General features: G+C 38.2%; 1 protein-coding gene, 1 long non-coding RNA gene and 5 pseudogenes across 2 annotated transcripts; 3 read left to right on the forward strand and 4 right to left on the reverse strand.

Moving 5' to 3' along the window:
- The window catches only part of LOC130512010 (cinnamoyl-CoA reductase 1-like), a 3,020-nt pseudogene extending 1,694 nt beyond the window's left edge, over nt 1-1,326 (forward strand).
- Nucleotides 1,319-3,415, forward strand: LOC130512012 (uncharacterized; annotated as a pseudogene).
- A 98-nt stretch (nt 3,416-3,513) lies between these two features.
- LOC130511658 (uncharacterized) lies at nt 3,514-4,111 on the reverse strand. The gene is made up of 2 exons (XR_008945141.1): nt 3,837-4,111; nt 3,514-3,750 (listed from the first exon to the last, which is right to left on the reverse strand). It is a non-coding gene; the product is annotated as an uncharacterized LOC130511658 (long non-coding RNA).
- Nucleotides 4,112-4,193: 82 nt separating this feature from the next.
- Nucleotides 4,194-6,623, reverse strand: LOC130511655 (uncharacterized; annotated as a pseudogene).
- Nucleotides 6,624-7,852: 1,229 nt separating this feature from the next.
- LOC130511656 (uncharacterized) lies at nt 7,853-9,254 on the forward strand. The gene is given in 6 exon segments (XM_057008981.1): nt 7,853-7,951; nt 8,108-8,135; nt 8,138-8,300; nt 8,567-8,651; nt 8,767-8,832; nt 8,942-9,254. Coding segments are annotated over 6 exon segments (519 nt in total). The 5' UTR covers nt 7,853-7,867; the 3' UTR covers nt 9,035-9,254.
- A 117-nt stretch (nt 9,255-9,371) lies between these two features.
- On the reverse strand, nt 9,372-11,760 carry LOC130511657 (autophagy-related protein 18b-like; annotated as a pseudogene).
- Nucleotides 11,761-12,065: 305 nt separating this feature from the next.
- LOC130511654 (probable LRR receptor-like serine/threonine-protein kinase At4g30520) lies at nt 12,066-15,369 on the reverse strand (annotated as a pseudogene).
- Nucleotides 15,370-15,709: the final 340 nt, after the last annotated feature.

Genomic DNA, 15,709 nt, shown 5'->3' on the forward strand with positions numbered 1-15,709 from the left:
AGCTCAAACTCACGTGCATACATCTTGTATGTTGGATGCAGCTGTGGCACGCATTGGCAAAGATGTTGTCCGAGAAAGCAGCTTGGGCACTAGCCATGGACCGTAGGCTCAACATGGTTTCTATCAATCCTGGTCTTATCGTCGGACCGTCGGTTGCACAACATAACCTAGGCCCACCATGTCCTACCTCAAAGGTACATACTACATAATCATATAGATACACTCAATATACTTCTAGATGTTTATTAATGTACATTTATAACTCGGTCAAACTATTTAGAATTAAACAACCGAAATATATAGAGATTGTCTCCAACTTGTAAGAAAAAGTGCTCCACAAGGACCACAACTAGTATACATACATTTAAAGAATATCAGCCAATGCCTTTAAAATCAGAACTCCGTGCGGGCACCACTTTGTTATTGCATTACAACTAGTATACATACATTTAAAGAATATACGACAATATTGTTTTATATGTTCTCTTTACTAAAAATACCAAAACATTACTAAAACTCAAAAGAATACCACAGGTTGATTTAGAAAGCATGCAGGAAGGTCACTGTTGTTGAGAAGCGTAAAAATGTTTTGAGAAAGAGGTCCTAAATGAGATATATATTGTTTTCGGTTGAAATTGTGATTTCCATAAGGAAAATCTCTCCCTATATTTTTGTTTCAAACTTTTCTATTACACAACTTGCACGTCTAAATAAATTATATGGACTCGGTGTTTGAATTTGATGGTTTGGTGTTGGTAACAGGAGCTGCACAAATGTATGAGAATGGAGTGTTGGCATATGTAGATGCGAAATTCTTAGCGGATGTTCATATTAGAGCATTCGAGGATGTTTCAGCATGTGGTCGATATTTCTGCTTCAACCAAATCGTCAACACAGAAGAAGAAGCTCTCAAGCTTGTCCAGAGTTTGTCTCCTTTGATACCTATGCCACCGAGGTATATTCTATTCTATAAACTTGCTGTTTTCATGCGAAGATCTTAATCCAATCGATGCAACCTAGTCTAATACTTTATGTGTATAAATTGTCATGTAGGTATGAGAGTGTAATGCAAGGAAGCGAAGTTTACGAAGAAAGATTGAGGAACAATAAATTGAGCAAGCTGGTGGAAGCTGGCTCTGGTTGTTAAACAAATATTAAAATTATTAAAATTTGAAAATGAGGAGCTTATACAAGAAAGGGTTATAGTTTGTTTATTAAGCTTCTCTCAATTCATACTTCATGGTAGCATGTGTTCTCGTGAACTATTTATTTATAAAATATCATATTGTCATGTGATATATATATTAGTATACGAGTGATGGGTAGAGGTTTTTATATATTTCCGGGAGCACACAATGTCAATGCTTTCTACAATTTTTTTATTTATTTACAGCAACGTTCCCTACAAATGTGCAATACTAATAGAACTAGGATTAGATTGGTTGTTTTGTGCGAAAAAATGTTTGTTTCAAAAACACTGATTAAAACACATCGAAGACTAAAAATCTGAAAAAGACTAAAATGCAAATGACAAGATAATTCCACAAACCGTTAAAATTTTATCAAACGTTTTCTAATGTACAAGTGTACAACCATATCGTCGAACCCTGATTTTACTATTTACTACATAAACAACCACAATTCTGTGACATAATCATCATTGTTTATGAAAGAAAAAAGGTATCAAAAATTACAAAAATGGTGAAACTTTTTCTAAAAAAACTTCGAGGTCTTTCACATAAAGAAAAAAGGTGAAATGAAATCATAGATTAGGTTCTTGGCATTATTAGGTAGGCGTAAAAAACGTTTTATTAGGCGTGACACTGATATAAATCATAGTATTTTCTTGTTATTTTCATGTTTTCTTTTTATCAAATTTATATAGTTCCCCTAAAAATAGAATTGTAGAAATATACTTTCTTCTTTTGGTCAAAAAATAGAAAGACACTATAAAATACTAATTGGGCCAAGATTGTCTAACACAGACCCAATAAAAGCCTTAAACCAAGTGAAATAAAACGACGCCGTTGGAACATCCCTGAACCTTACGTCTTCCGTGCTCTCGATTCTGCTCGACGATCAGCAAAAGTTGAAACCTTTCTACCTCTCTCGAATAAACCCTACATTGAAAAGATGGTGTTGATCGCGAACGAGAAGAGATCCTCACTAAATACGAACAAAACCTACCGTCTTCATCCTCGCCGCAAGCAGCCGCGACGGAGACGAAACAAGCCGACGCCGGAGATGATGATTCCGAAGGATTCGAAACAGCCAGCGAACGTGAAGTCAGCGGTGAGGAAGACGACAGCGAAAACGACGCCGTAACGAACCACGAGGAAGCTCAGATGGAGCCAGTGAGAGAAGGAGACCAATAACCGACAACGGTTCGAACCAGGTGACACGTGTTCTTATTACATTCATCTCTTTTAGGGTTTTTCAAGTTATGGGTTTATAAAGTTTGAAACTTTAGATAAAGATTGCTTCAAAGTTTGTTCCTTTTTTTCTTATATGGAAGGAGGAAGCCGTGGCGGAAGCTAATGAAGCTAAAGTGGAAGGAAACAGTTTGTTCGTTAATGGTCTTTACGAAGACGCATTGTCTAAGTATATGCTTGCGTTAGAGCTTGTTCAGGAGTTTCCGGATTGCACAGAGCTTAGAGCCATATGCCATTTAAACAGAGGAGTGTGTTTACTCAAACTGGTATGTCCTTTAGCTCGAGTGGTCATCACACACTTGTTTGGTTATCAATAATAGTACTCAAAGATTTCTCTGAAATGTTGCTCAGGGTAAGTACGAAGAGACGATCAAGGAATGCACAAAAGCGTTAGAGCTGAATCCTACTTACGCTAAGGCATTGGTTCGCAGGGCAGAAGCACACGAGAAGCTTGAACACTTTGAAGAAGCTGTCACAGGTGAGTTCATGTGACTCGTGACTATTTTTTTCTTCTTATATGTCTTAGTTTCTGAAACTTGGACAGGATAGCTAGCTTTTTGGTTGTTGTTATAGGTTTAGTGGAAGAGTTCACACTGAGTCTTTTCTCTTCTCTCATATGCAGACTTAAAGAAGATCTTAGAACTTGATCCTTCAAATGATCAAGCTAGGAAAGGGATTCGAACGCCTTGAACCTCTGGCTGCAGAGAAGCGAGAGAAGATGAAAGAAGAGGCTATAAGTAAGTTCTGAGGGAGTATCTCATCATAAAACCTTGTTTATCTTTTGTAATCAGTCAGCATCAAATGGTGTTCTTTGCAGTCACATATCCCTGAATAAATGTATTTGTGTGTTTAGCTAAGCTGAAGGAGATGGGAAACTCGATCTTGGGTAACTTTGGAATGAGTGTGGACAACTTCAAGGCTGTTAAAGATCCCACACTGGCTCCTACTCTCTTTCTTTCCAAAACTAGTCATTGTATCACTGGGGTCTTTAATGTTTTGCTTTCACCACTTGATTACCGAACAACAATCTGGTTAAGTATCGCAATGTGTTATGTGTCTTGATGATGCATTGTTACTAAAATGATGTGCAATATTTTTTGGATTTTAGTATAAATTCAAAATTCAATGTTACAACAATGGATGGTATTATATTTTTTCTATGGTTCTCAAATGATACACAGAAAATACAACCAAAGTTACACTTGAATCCCTTGAAGAAGAAGAAAAACACAGGAACTTGTATGTGTGTTATGTGTGTTGCAGATTATGTGTTATGGCATGCTGCTCCAAGTACTCTTTGCTGTTCATTTCTGTTAATCTGCGCGAAATAAACATATTCACTTGATGAGCAAGAAAGCTTTTAGGTTATACTGATGGTCCTAGACTATCTTTCGGTTACATTACCTGCTGATGGTTCTATCTTTGGCAAAACCTAACTCGTTGTCCACGCAGAGCTCGGAAACATCGTTCTTTCTTGACCTCGACGATGTTCTTGGAGACATTGACTTCGCGTCGGAGATGTTACAATCTTTTCCAAGAGTTCTTGAGGAGTTGCTTCAGCTGTACACAGCAACCTTGCTCTGTTCTCATACATCACCTGTAACTCATTTTGATTAAAGGTTGGTTATGCCTATCTTACAAGTATTAAATAAGTAAGGAGACAGGAAACTGCATACATCGACTAGCGTGACGAATCTATAAGCAGCAGTCAGTCCGGTATGAAGCCCAAAGACAGGTACTCCTTCCAATGCAAGAGTATGAAACTTCTCTGCAACATCAGGACAAAAACAAAGAAATTGAGACAAGAGTTGGCTGAACTGCTGATGAAAGAGACAAAGTAGAGAGTAACATACTGAACAGTCCGAAGTAATCAGCAGCTCCAAGAGGTCGGTCGCATAACTCTTCAAAGGGAAGTATGCGCATCCGTTAGCACCTAGTGGAACCTGTTCCATGAAGCAGAGAACTAGTCTGATGATGAACTTATACAGACACAACATAACTGAACACAGATGCTTGTATTGATTATACCTGTAGTTTTCTTCCCATGACCACTTCTACTACCTGTGGACGAGCAACAAGATTGCCTCCAAGCAGTTCTTGGTACTTCTGTTTCAAAAGGGTGGAAAGATCTGTACCGATGAAATAGAATCCTTGCTCAGCCTGCACAAGTCCAACAAGCATATGCTGGTTACTAAACTCTAGTTTGGTCTGAAGCCAAGTGACCTTAGGGAGTTTTTTGGAGTTATACCGAAGTTAGTTTCCGGTAATCAACGGCTGAGCCAATCTCATGAACCACATTCCTTTCCTGCAAAGCAAAGATGAAGTTTCTATGACAGTCAGGGAGGATAAAAAAAGAAGAAGACTAGAATCTGATTAATGGAAGTAATGGCGATACCTTTAGTGAGGCGATGAAAGGTAGGAAGAGATCTCTTTGGAGTCCTCCTTCATAGAGTTTATCAGGATTCCGATTCGATGTTGCAACAAGAATCTATATAAGTTTTTGGAAATCATGGACAAAAGCCAGTTTAAAACCAAATGAGCATAGATGATTGTATTGTAGCAGTGTAAAGGAAACAGGGATCACACTTACTATGCCATTGCTGAAGAGATGTCCAAAGAGTCGGTTAAGTATCAGAGCATCTGCAACATCAGTTACCTGTAGTAACATAAACAGAAAGCTGTCAATGAAAAAGCTCAAGATGGGTTGTTGATCCAAAGATGATATATATATGCAAAAGAAAGAAGATACCATGAACTCATCTAGACATAGTAAGATTGCATCATGAGCTATCTCTTGTGCAACAACTTCAAGTGGGTCTGATAAACCCTTGTGCTTCTGCAAACACGTTGACGCAAAATCAAACAGGTATCTCAAGAGGCTAAAAGCTTTCTATTGAAATCAAGAGACAATCCGTACTTGTAATCGACTATGAACAGTCAACATGAAATCATGGAAATGTATCCTCTGCTTCTTCCAAGTGCAAGGCCTAATGACACACAAAGGACAGAACATGAATGAGATCAAGAAAGATAAAAAAGGATGTGAACATACAGAACTTACAGTTGATCAAAGAATAAGTCCATCAACATGGTTTTTCCTGTGCCTACACCTCCATAGAGGTACAATCCTTTAACGGGTGAGACAGAAGACTGTGGCATGATCCTAGACCAGAACCAACGGCTTCTGTTCCACAGACAAAAAGGCAGTTTAATTAAGCTCTCAATCCTAACAAAGGAATAAAAGACTCAAAAGAAGAGAAGCATCAACCTTGATGATTTATCAGAAGTGTTGTAACGATCTAGACGACATGTATCTACTGATTCCACAAGCTCATCATGTAGTCTCTGAAGCTCTTTCAATGCACCAAGCTGCAACATTTCAACAAAAACTTCAGCCGCAGCAAGTAACATGAGCCAGGCTTAATTTCATTGATTAAGATTTTTACTAACTTGGCAGACATCACCAGTCATGAGCTCCCCATCACTGATTCTTCTCTCATACTCAACAAGTGGTCCTGTTCTATTCACATCTGCTATTTTACATATTACCAATGATCATTCATCATACTAAACTCAAACAAAACAAAACAAAACAAAAACTTAGAAACTAATCCAATTTAAATACAAAAGAAGCAAACCTGAGGATGAGACAGTGAGCCTAACAGCATCAGCTGCTTCAACTGCCTCTGCTGATAAACCTCTGGAGAAACTCAACCTCGAAAACAGAGTTGAGTTACAAGTGCTTGTGTTCACCAGAGCTTCGTTTTTATTGACACCGATCAAAAATATTGCGGCTTTTGGAGCAGAAAGTTGAGGAGTTGCGTTCTTGATTCCTCAGAGCCCATCTAACTCTACTGAGGGACGAAGATGATCTAACGATCGGTCTCATATTCTGATCAATGCAAACTGAATTATGCCTACAGAAACCCAGAAGAAGAACAATGAAGTTATTTTATTGTATGTTCCCAATGAAAGAAGAAGAATCAAAGTAGGAACCACCACAAACTCAAAAAGAGAGGACAAAAAAAAGTTGGAAGCTAATTCTTATATATATTAATATAAAAAGCCTCATTACAGATGACGTAACGCTCAATAACAACAAAAAAGATGTTACAGAAACAGAGCAATAATTGATGAAGGAATAGGACTCACCTTGGCTTGAACTAAAGAACAGCTATAACTCTTGCTTCCGGGAAATAGGGAAAATTTTGTGGATTCAGTTACAGAGTCAAAACAAAACCCCAAGAAGAAAACAAAAATCTTTGAAATTAAGTTATGAAGAAGAATCTGATCCGTGCGAGAATTGGATACAAGAGGAAAACGTGAGAGATGAAAAGGTTGTGAAGAGTTTTATTATGTTATGGATGGTATATATCTGGATAAGTGTTTGAGACAGAGAGAGAGAGACCCAAGAAAAACGGAGATATTATCAAAACAGCGAAGAAGATGATTAACACTTTGTATGTCAAAAAGGAAGGAGATTAACAGTTAAGACTTGTGAGATAGAGACGTGATTAAATTAGGATATACCTCCTTATTTTAGCGGTTGAGACACGTGTGTATATCTTTTTTTTATTGATTAACTGGAACTATACAACGCTAATTATTAATTTGTTAATGTTAAACTTATATGCACAGTTGTTTTCCAGATCATGAGAATATAAAATTATATATTTATTTACTTATTTAGCAGGATTGACTTTGAAATTCTCAAGTAATGTTCTTGATATATCATTTTCCATTTTAATAAACTTACTAAACTTAACCTACACAAGTCAAATGATTTTTTTCTATTAATAAAATTACTTAATTAAAACAAGGAAATATTATAATCTTGGGTGTACACTTATTCAAAATGAAGCTTCTCGATGTTGCGTTTGCGTCTGCCATAACGGGGGGCCTAAGCTAGTGGCAAATGCCCATTCAAACGCTAAGCATCTTCCACGTGGAATATACTGACCTGAATCCTTCTTGGTCCCTCTCTTAATTTGATAAATAAAGAAAATTTCAACGCCCATCCTGAAAGAGTTGGTCCCGCCAATAAATTCTCTAAATTGTAGTATTTTAATACTATACAGGAGTTTGAATAATAGTATAGTTTTGAACAGTCTTAAATCCTTAGAAAAAAACAAGAGATAAAACATTGTTTTTCCTTTTTAACCCTTTGGTTATTAGATGAATCATAATCATGATCCATGGACCTTAACGGTGACTGGTTGCATTACGCATGCTCCCACGTGTACACGTCAGCTCTTACATGTTTCTAAACATGTCTCTTTCTCACCTAACCCCAAGGTGCTTCTTTTCTGGATCAAACACGGGCCTTAATATAATACTGGGCCTTGGCCCATTAAATTTGATAATAACTCATCGGAGAGCTAAACAACTATCGTCTTCTTCGATCGCATTGACTTGTCCGTATAGCTGATTGTTTAATGGCGAATCAAGGAGCAAAGAAGCGGAAGGATGAGAACGCTCGGCACATGGCCAAGCTCCGTCGTATCATCATCGCTTGCAACGTAACTCCCCCTCTTTCTCCTGATTTTCTCACCTAATTGAGAACTTAAATCTGTAAACTTTCGATGTAATTAGATACGTTTCTTCGTAAAGTTTCGATTTTTATGTCGGGATCTGATTGGTTTATGCGATATATGTGTGTTGGTATCATCACACAGGTTGTGTACGTGATAGTGAGGATGCTAATTTTCATTCGAGCTTTACATGGAAGCATTGGATTGGTCTTGTGGTGACGTCGATAGGTTACGGTGTTCCTTATAAGTTTCTCGATGGGATGGCGAAGCCTAGTGTTAGCGACGATGGTGAGCTTATTGATGGTGGGTTTGACATGAGCACTGGTGGTATTTGTGGGTACGTTTTTTGTTCTCTTACAGAAAAGTGTCTGCCTTTTTTTGTCTCAGTGTTGTGATTAGTTTCTTTCTCGAAAGCCAATAGCTTTTGTCCGTTGATTGGTCTGTTCTTTAGTCAGGAGTAAGTGTAAAGAGGAGTGTTTGAAATGTGATGTGTGTCAGCCACCATTTTTTAGAAAAGTATGCTGTTTGATCGAAAATTGCTACGTAATGATCATCTTTATGGTGGTTATTACAAGCCTAACTAATGATCTCTGGTCCTTGCAGATACTTGCACGATGTGCTCTACATCACTTGCTTTGTGCAGCTTGCATCTATCATCTCTGGAAAGTTTTGGTACACCTATCTAGTGGTACGCTCATCTGAATTTTTTTTGTAAAATCTGAATACTTACTACTTAGACAAACTATAGATTTTGCAGCTTCTGTTGGAAAGCAATGATGTGATCTTCTTCTTTTTTTTTTTAGATTCCTGCATTTGGAGCGTACAAAGCTTCTGGGTTTATTAAAGGATTCATGTCACAAGGTTCAGAGGTAATTCAGTTAGTTTTGAGTACTCTCAAAGTGCTTTTTGAACAAGGGGAACACTTTGGGGCTTTATTAATACAATGGACTGTGGTTTGTCTCTGTGACTGAACTTTAGGGAGGTGTAGAGGATGAGAAAACTCGCAAAAAGAGGGAGAAGATGGAGAGAAAAGCTTCTAGAGGGCAAGCCGTCAGGACAAGATCACGATGAATTGTGTTTTCATCATCTTTTAGCAACAACTTAACTGTGGGAAAATCTGTCCTCAAAACATACAAAATGCAAATCAACGGGCAACAACACTCACTCTTGTCTTTGCAAAATCATTTTGTTGTACCGATGTAGCCTGTCTTTACACTGTTTGAATTTAATGGATGTTGTTGATGTTAAGATTGAAGGTTTTTAGTTATCCTGAGTAAACTCCCTAAGATCATATAGCTGTCTTTACACTATTTGAGTTCATGGATGATTTGTTTAGATGAAACAACTTCTTCATAGCTCCTTGACTGTAAGTAAGCAGCTAAGGAGTCAGTACAGAAATGATGAAAAAGAGCTTGGAACTCGAGAGACACCATTTTGTATTTCCTTTCCTTGAACACAAGTGACTATTTGAGAACACAGAGTATTTGACAATAGCCAAAGGACATGAGACAACAAACAAAACAATCTTTGATGTTATATACACAAAGAAGAAGCTTCCATGTACTTTGGTATTTATGGTATTGGGTTAGTATATTAATATCAACTGCTGATTACGGGGTAGAGTTGAACTCACGTTCCAGTGTCCATAACGATTCATTCTTGCTATTGATACTCAACGTATACTCCTGGAAATACCCACTATATGTAATCACTGATACAGTCGCCCTGAAAATGAGAAGAAACATGAAAAGATCAGACCAAAAGCCTTTTTTCTGCGGTAAAAACAACCGCAGAATTCAAAATGGAGATATCCTAAATATCTTTTACCTAATAGATGTAAACTGAGATGGAGATGATGTTCCTTCAAGTTTCTCTATCTTCCTAACCACTGCATAACTGTTAACACACAAGAAAGCAACAGACAATAAACCTCTTTTGAGTTATACATAGCCTAATAGGTCATTTAGCAAGCGTCCAGAAGAAAAAGCATTCTCACCTTCTAATTCGGAAGGAACTGCATTTTGAAGCACGTGGTGATGCGCTGGGTCTAGTGCATCACTCACGCTGTCTGGAAGAACTGATCCAAGAAAGCTAGTAGACCTTTTGCTTCTGCAACAAAGAAAACATGAAGAAGAAGAGTCTGACACAGTGTAAGGGAAGTAAAGAGTGGTGGTTCTTAATCCTCACCTTTGGTTTATGGCCAACATTAAAGAGAGGCATGGATGGAGCCTGAAGAACTCGTCGCAATCAATATATCCGGTAGCTGTGTGGATGGTCCAAAAGAGAGTGAGTATATTGTTGATGGGTATGTTCCTCTCCTGAAACTATATGACTGCAAACACAAGAAAGAAACTAAGGACAAGATGTATTGTGTATCCAAAGAGAAACTATTCATTCACCTTAGTTGATTCAGAAACAAGATGGACTCGGATCAGAGTTCCTTGCTCAGATGCTGTAGCAATATACATTCCATTTGAAGAGAGTGCGATTGCAGCCAATGGAGAACGATGTGCATCAATCTGTAATTGAGTTCAACAATCAAAGTTTGTTAGTAGTATGCAACTCAAGAACCCCAAATAGTTTGATCAGAAAAAAAATTCAAGTAAACCTCACTGTGAGACTGCAAATCAATGACGTTATACACCAAAACAGCTCCTTTGGTTGTACTAGCCGGAACAGCTAAGAAGCAGCCTTCAAGACTTGGAGAGAACGCACAGAGACCTGCTCAAAGATACTCTTGTTCACAACTAACCAAACCGCTACTACAAAAGTTGATAGAAGGAAACTTCACTTCCTGATGAGCTCTACCTTTGGATTTGGCACGGTGTCGATAGTATCAAGCATAACAAGCGTATTCAAGTCGTAAACGAATGTTTTCTCCACCAGCACAACAACAAGCCTGATAAGATCATGGATTCACACTTAAAAGACAAACCAAAACAACCTTTTGATGTGTAATTAGCAAGTTTTTGGAAACTAACCGTTTCTTGTTCATACGGACAGCAAGTATAGAAGTCAAAAAATTCAGTTCTTTAAGAGGAGAACCCCTTGTGGTATTGAATAAGCAGAGTCGCCTTGGAGATAGAGAAGCCTGTATATGAAATTTGCCCAAATCATACAAATGAGAGACAACTTGATCAAAAGGTTCAAAAAAGCACAAACCTGCTCACCAGCTCCAACAAGTGCAAGTAGATCAGAGCTATACAACATCTCAACAATAACAAAAGCTCCAGCAGCTAATATACCAAAACATCAAACAAATCAAACTTCAATACATATATCACAAGATCCTATTCAAATTACACTAATTTTTGACAGGGCTTAGTGTCTGCATTACAAGGATGTTTATCTTCAATATCAGATCATACTTTCAATATCCTAATCGCTCTGAGATTCAATACAAAGAACATAGCCAACATAAAGTTTTAGTCTTTTGATTGATAAAACTTGCCTCGTTCATAACAGAGTCTGCCTGTAGTTGAATCGAATATTTTGAAGGAATCTCTCGAACTTATCGCAAACCCACTGCAAACAAATGACCGAGCAACCAACCAACAACAAAAGGGAAGCTTTTGAGTTACGTTTTCAGAGAAGACCAAGCCAGAAACCAACGAAAAAGGCAGCAATTTCCTGGAAAATCCACTAAAGGAATCGAATTTCGATGCCAATCTCACCTGTTATCTTGATTGAAAGATGCACAGTAGATAGAAGATGGAGACGACTGATTCGCCATGTCGCCAAATCGTTAAAAGTCTCTCTCTTTCGTTTACTTTATATAAGCTCTGTTTTCGTCTTCCACCTCTTGTCCTTACCTTTCAAAACGATGTCGTTACTTCTTCTTTTAACTGTCCTTGTCCTTACCTCCCAAAACGATGTCGCTTTATTCTTCTTTTTTAACTGTTTTTATTGTTTGAGTGAGGTGAAAATGTTGACTCAGTGATATTGTTGGTTTGTGATAAGAAACTGAAAGTGACACATGATGGTCAAAGTTAGACAAAAGTTTCAAGGCGTTACTAGAAGAGGACCACCACCACAAGCTAAAGTATGATAACAACATAAGCTAAAGTATTGATGCAAATGAGAGACAACATGATCAAAAGAAGAGTCAAAAACAACATCACTCTCATATAGTTTCTGGCTTTGCCACCATAAACAACAAGAAGAAAATACATACCAAAAAGAGTGTATATACACATCAACATCACAAACAACATAATCTCAAACTATTAGAGAAAATTTTGCAATCATTCACCAAACATATACATGTCTATATTATAAAAAAAACTGTAGAGCTTCTTCATTATAGGTTTGTGTTGTGTTATCTTGGACCGGATAATTCCATGGCTAACAAATCTAACGGCTGTTGATCATCATCATCATCGAAAGCAGTCGAAGAGCCAAACATTTGATAAGTTGGATCATTGCAATGTCCTTCAAGCCTTGAGGCTGAGGTAGTAGACAGAGATGAGTTTGTCTTGAAAGAGATGTTGGCATGGTAGAAATGTGAATGGTTATGCGAAGCAGCCCATCTCTCTGCTAAGCCATCACCTTCCAGCATCAAAACCACTTCAGACATTTTAGGACGGTGAGCTGGAAGATACTGCGTGCATAGCAACGCCACTTGTAACATCTCTCCGACCTCAATCTTATCGTAGTTTGTCCCTAACTCTCTGTCCACCAGCTCCTCTACTTTCATCTCCTCATGCAACTTCCTCGCCTAAACACAAAGTTACAGTTTGATAAGTAATCAAGAAAAATGTGATTCTTGATGAGTGTTCTCATCCCTTACCCATTCAAGCATAGCTCCTTTCTGGCTAGCGGTTTTACCAAACTCGAGAGCTCTTAATCCGGTTATGAGCTCAAGCAAAAGTATACCAAACCCAAACACATCGGTTTCTCAGAAGACTGACCGGTGGAGAGATACTCAGGCGCAATGTGTCCAACCGTGCACGGACCGCGGTAGTGACATGAGAATCCTCGTGGTTAAGGAGCTTCGCAAGCCCAAAGTCACCAACAACGGCTTCAAAGCACTCGTCTAAGAGAATGTTAGCAGCTTTGACATCTCTGTGAATGATCTTTGGATCACACTGCTCGTGTAGATACAACAAACCCCTCGCTGCTCCAATAGCAATCCTCTTCCTCATGTTCCAGTCCAGTGCTGGTTTAGCTACAACAGGTAAAAAAACAAAGTTGGTTTAAGAGCTTTAGTCAGCTGAAAAACGAGACTTAAGAGCTGATGTTGTACTGACATTTAAGCTTCAAGGCGACGCTGCCATTAGGCATGTAAGGGTAAACAAGAAGCCTTTCACTAGATGTTTTGCAATAACCGATCAACCTAAGCAGATTCCTGTGAACAGCTAAGCTGATCATCTCCAGCTCGGTTCGAAACTGTGAATCCCCGGTAGTTCCATTAACATCCTTCAACCGTTTCACCGCAACAACAGTCCCGTCTCCTAGCTTTCCTCTGTAGACATTACCAAACCCTCCAGCGCCGAGGATGCTCTGGAACTGAAACCATCTGTAGACACATGGAGTTCTCTGAACGTGAAGCTCCTTAGGTTCCCCAGTCCTTGTAGCCCTTCCTCTTGCTTGTCTGCTAAAAAGAAAAAACTTAAAACAATCTTCATGAACCAAAGTAGTATAAAGAACAAAGCCTCAATTCAACGAACCGTTTAGGTTAAGGATCAGTAGCCTTCTTTGTTTCTTTCGGTACCAACAGAGGAACCCGAGGGCAAGGATTAGTAAAACAACAAAGCCAAGGCTTACACCGAGCGCTATAGCAAATCTATTAGACCTGCCTCCTACACAAACACACATTCAAATAAATAAATAAAAAATGATTAATGAAAGGATCAAATAACAACTGATGCCAAGAAGGAGGATTCTTACCTGATGAGGAGCTTAGAGAAACAGAAAGAGGACTTGGAGTGATTGATCCAGAACAAATCTCAGGTGGGCTGCTTCTACATATCAAAGGATTCCCAGCAACACTACACTCAACAACAACAAAGCAGAATCAAACAACACTTAGTCCTGATTATTATATTTTTAAATCTTAAAACACACAAAGCAAGTGTTGTATTATTACTTGAAAGTCCTGGCTGGGAACTTAGGAACAGGGCCACTGAGGTTGTTGTAAGACAAGTCCCTAAATTCCAAAAAAAAAGACAAAACTCAAACACAAAAAGACAAAATCTTTAAAAGAAAATGTAACAGGAAGAGGAAGAAAAGACAAATCTTTATGTATTCTTACAAGAAGGTGAGATGAGGGATTTGAGACAAAGAAGCAGGGAAGGGCCCAGACAATGAGTTGTTGTTCAATCTCCTAATTGAATAGAAAAAACAAAACCAATTCGTACGAGGTAAAGATGAGTTTACTATGAAACTGATGATGATCAAATCATTAGATGGTGAACAGAGATTTAAAGAAAGAAAGCTCACAGGTATTGAAGGTTGGTTAGCTGCTCTACTGAAACGGGGATTTCGCCGGAGAATCTGTTGTTGGAGAGATCCAAAGTTTGTAACTTTGGAAGTAAACTGAGCTCCGGTGGGATCTTGCCGGAGATGTTGTTGTTCTGCAATGACCTTCACAAACAAAAATAGGAAGCTGAGGTTAGAGAGAGATACAAACAAAAAAAAAGACAAAACAGAAAAGGGTGGAGGATCCGAGGTTGTCGAAAACATACACTTGTTGGAGATTAGTGAGGTTTCCGATGGACTCAGATAGAGTTCCCGAGAGAGATTGGCTTGGAGCTCCTCTGGAGAGAGAAAGATTGAGACTTGTTGACGTTAGTGAACTCTATAGAGAAGAACACAAAAACTAAACTCACAGGCCAGTGACGAGGTTGTCGGAGGAGCAAGTGATCATAGCCCAGCTACAAGGATCAACAGAGAACTCGTCCCAGTTGTTCAAAGCTCCATGAGGATCATGCAGAGAGTTTTTTATATTTATTAACGCATCCACTGTTACCATTTTTACACCAAAAAAAAAAGCAAAAGTTAAAATCTTTAAACAAATAGGAACAAAAAGAAACGGTCTTTTAGTGTTGTAACGTTTTTTTTACCTTCAGGGTTTCTTGGCTCGGAAGAGAGCGTAGGAGTTGAGAAACAGAGGAAGAACAAGTAGAGGAGATGAAGTTGATTCAAGTTCAACATCGTTGTCTTCTTAGTTACCACTACCACCATGGAAGGTTTAGCTAAAGAGAAAGGAAAGAGCAAATACTTCTTTTCTTTTTAAGTTGGGTTTGTGACCACAGAACACACATAAGAAAAGAAGAGAAAGGCAAAAGCAAACAAAAGAAGAAGTCTCGGGTCTATCAAAGAAGTGCTTCTTTCTTTCACCCTTCTTTTCAAATAGTCTCTCTCTCTCTCACCACAGGAGAGGAGAAGAAGGGAAACAACAAGCTGAGAGGTTTAAATGGAGGAGAGAGAGAGAGACAGAGAATCAGGGGAAGCTGATACGGACTGTCGGACCCGGGATGGTGGAGGATGCTGGTCTACTCCACACTCTCTTTTCCTAGTTGTCTCCTTTTCTATATTGCTAATTTCCTGTTTTTTAAATTAAAAAACAATAGGACTACTTTCTTGTATTAAATTTAGTTTTTGATTATTTTTTCGAACTAAAATTGAGTTTTTGATTATTATTTTTACCTTTTATATTAAATATTTTATTTATTATAATATTTTTAAGATGGATTTTAGATTTTGAGTGAAATAACTAGTTTTTAATGTAAAATAAAAAAACTA

This window comes from Raphanus sativus, chromosome 4 (assembly GCF_000801105.2).
Source record: "Raphanus sativus cultivar WK10039 chromosome 4, ASM80110v3, whole genome shotgun sequence".
In the NCBI taxonomy this organism is placed as follows: domain Eukaryota; kingdom Viridiplantae; phylum Streptophyta; class Magnoliopsida; order Brassicales; family Brassicaceae; genus Raphanus; species Raphanus sativus.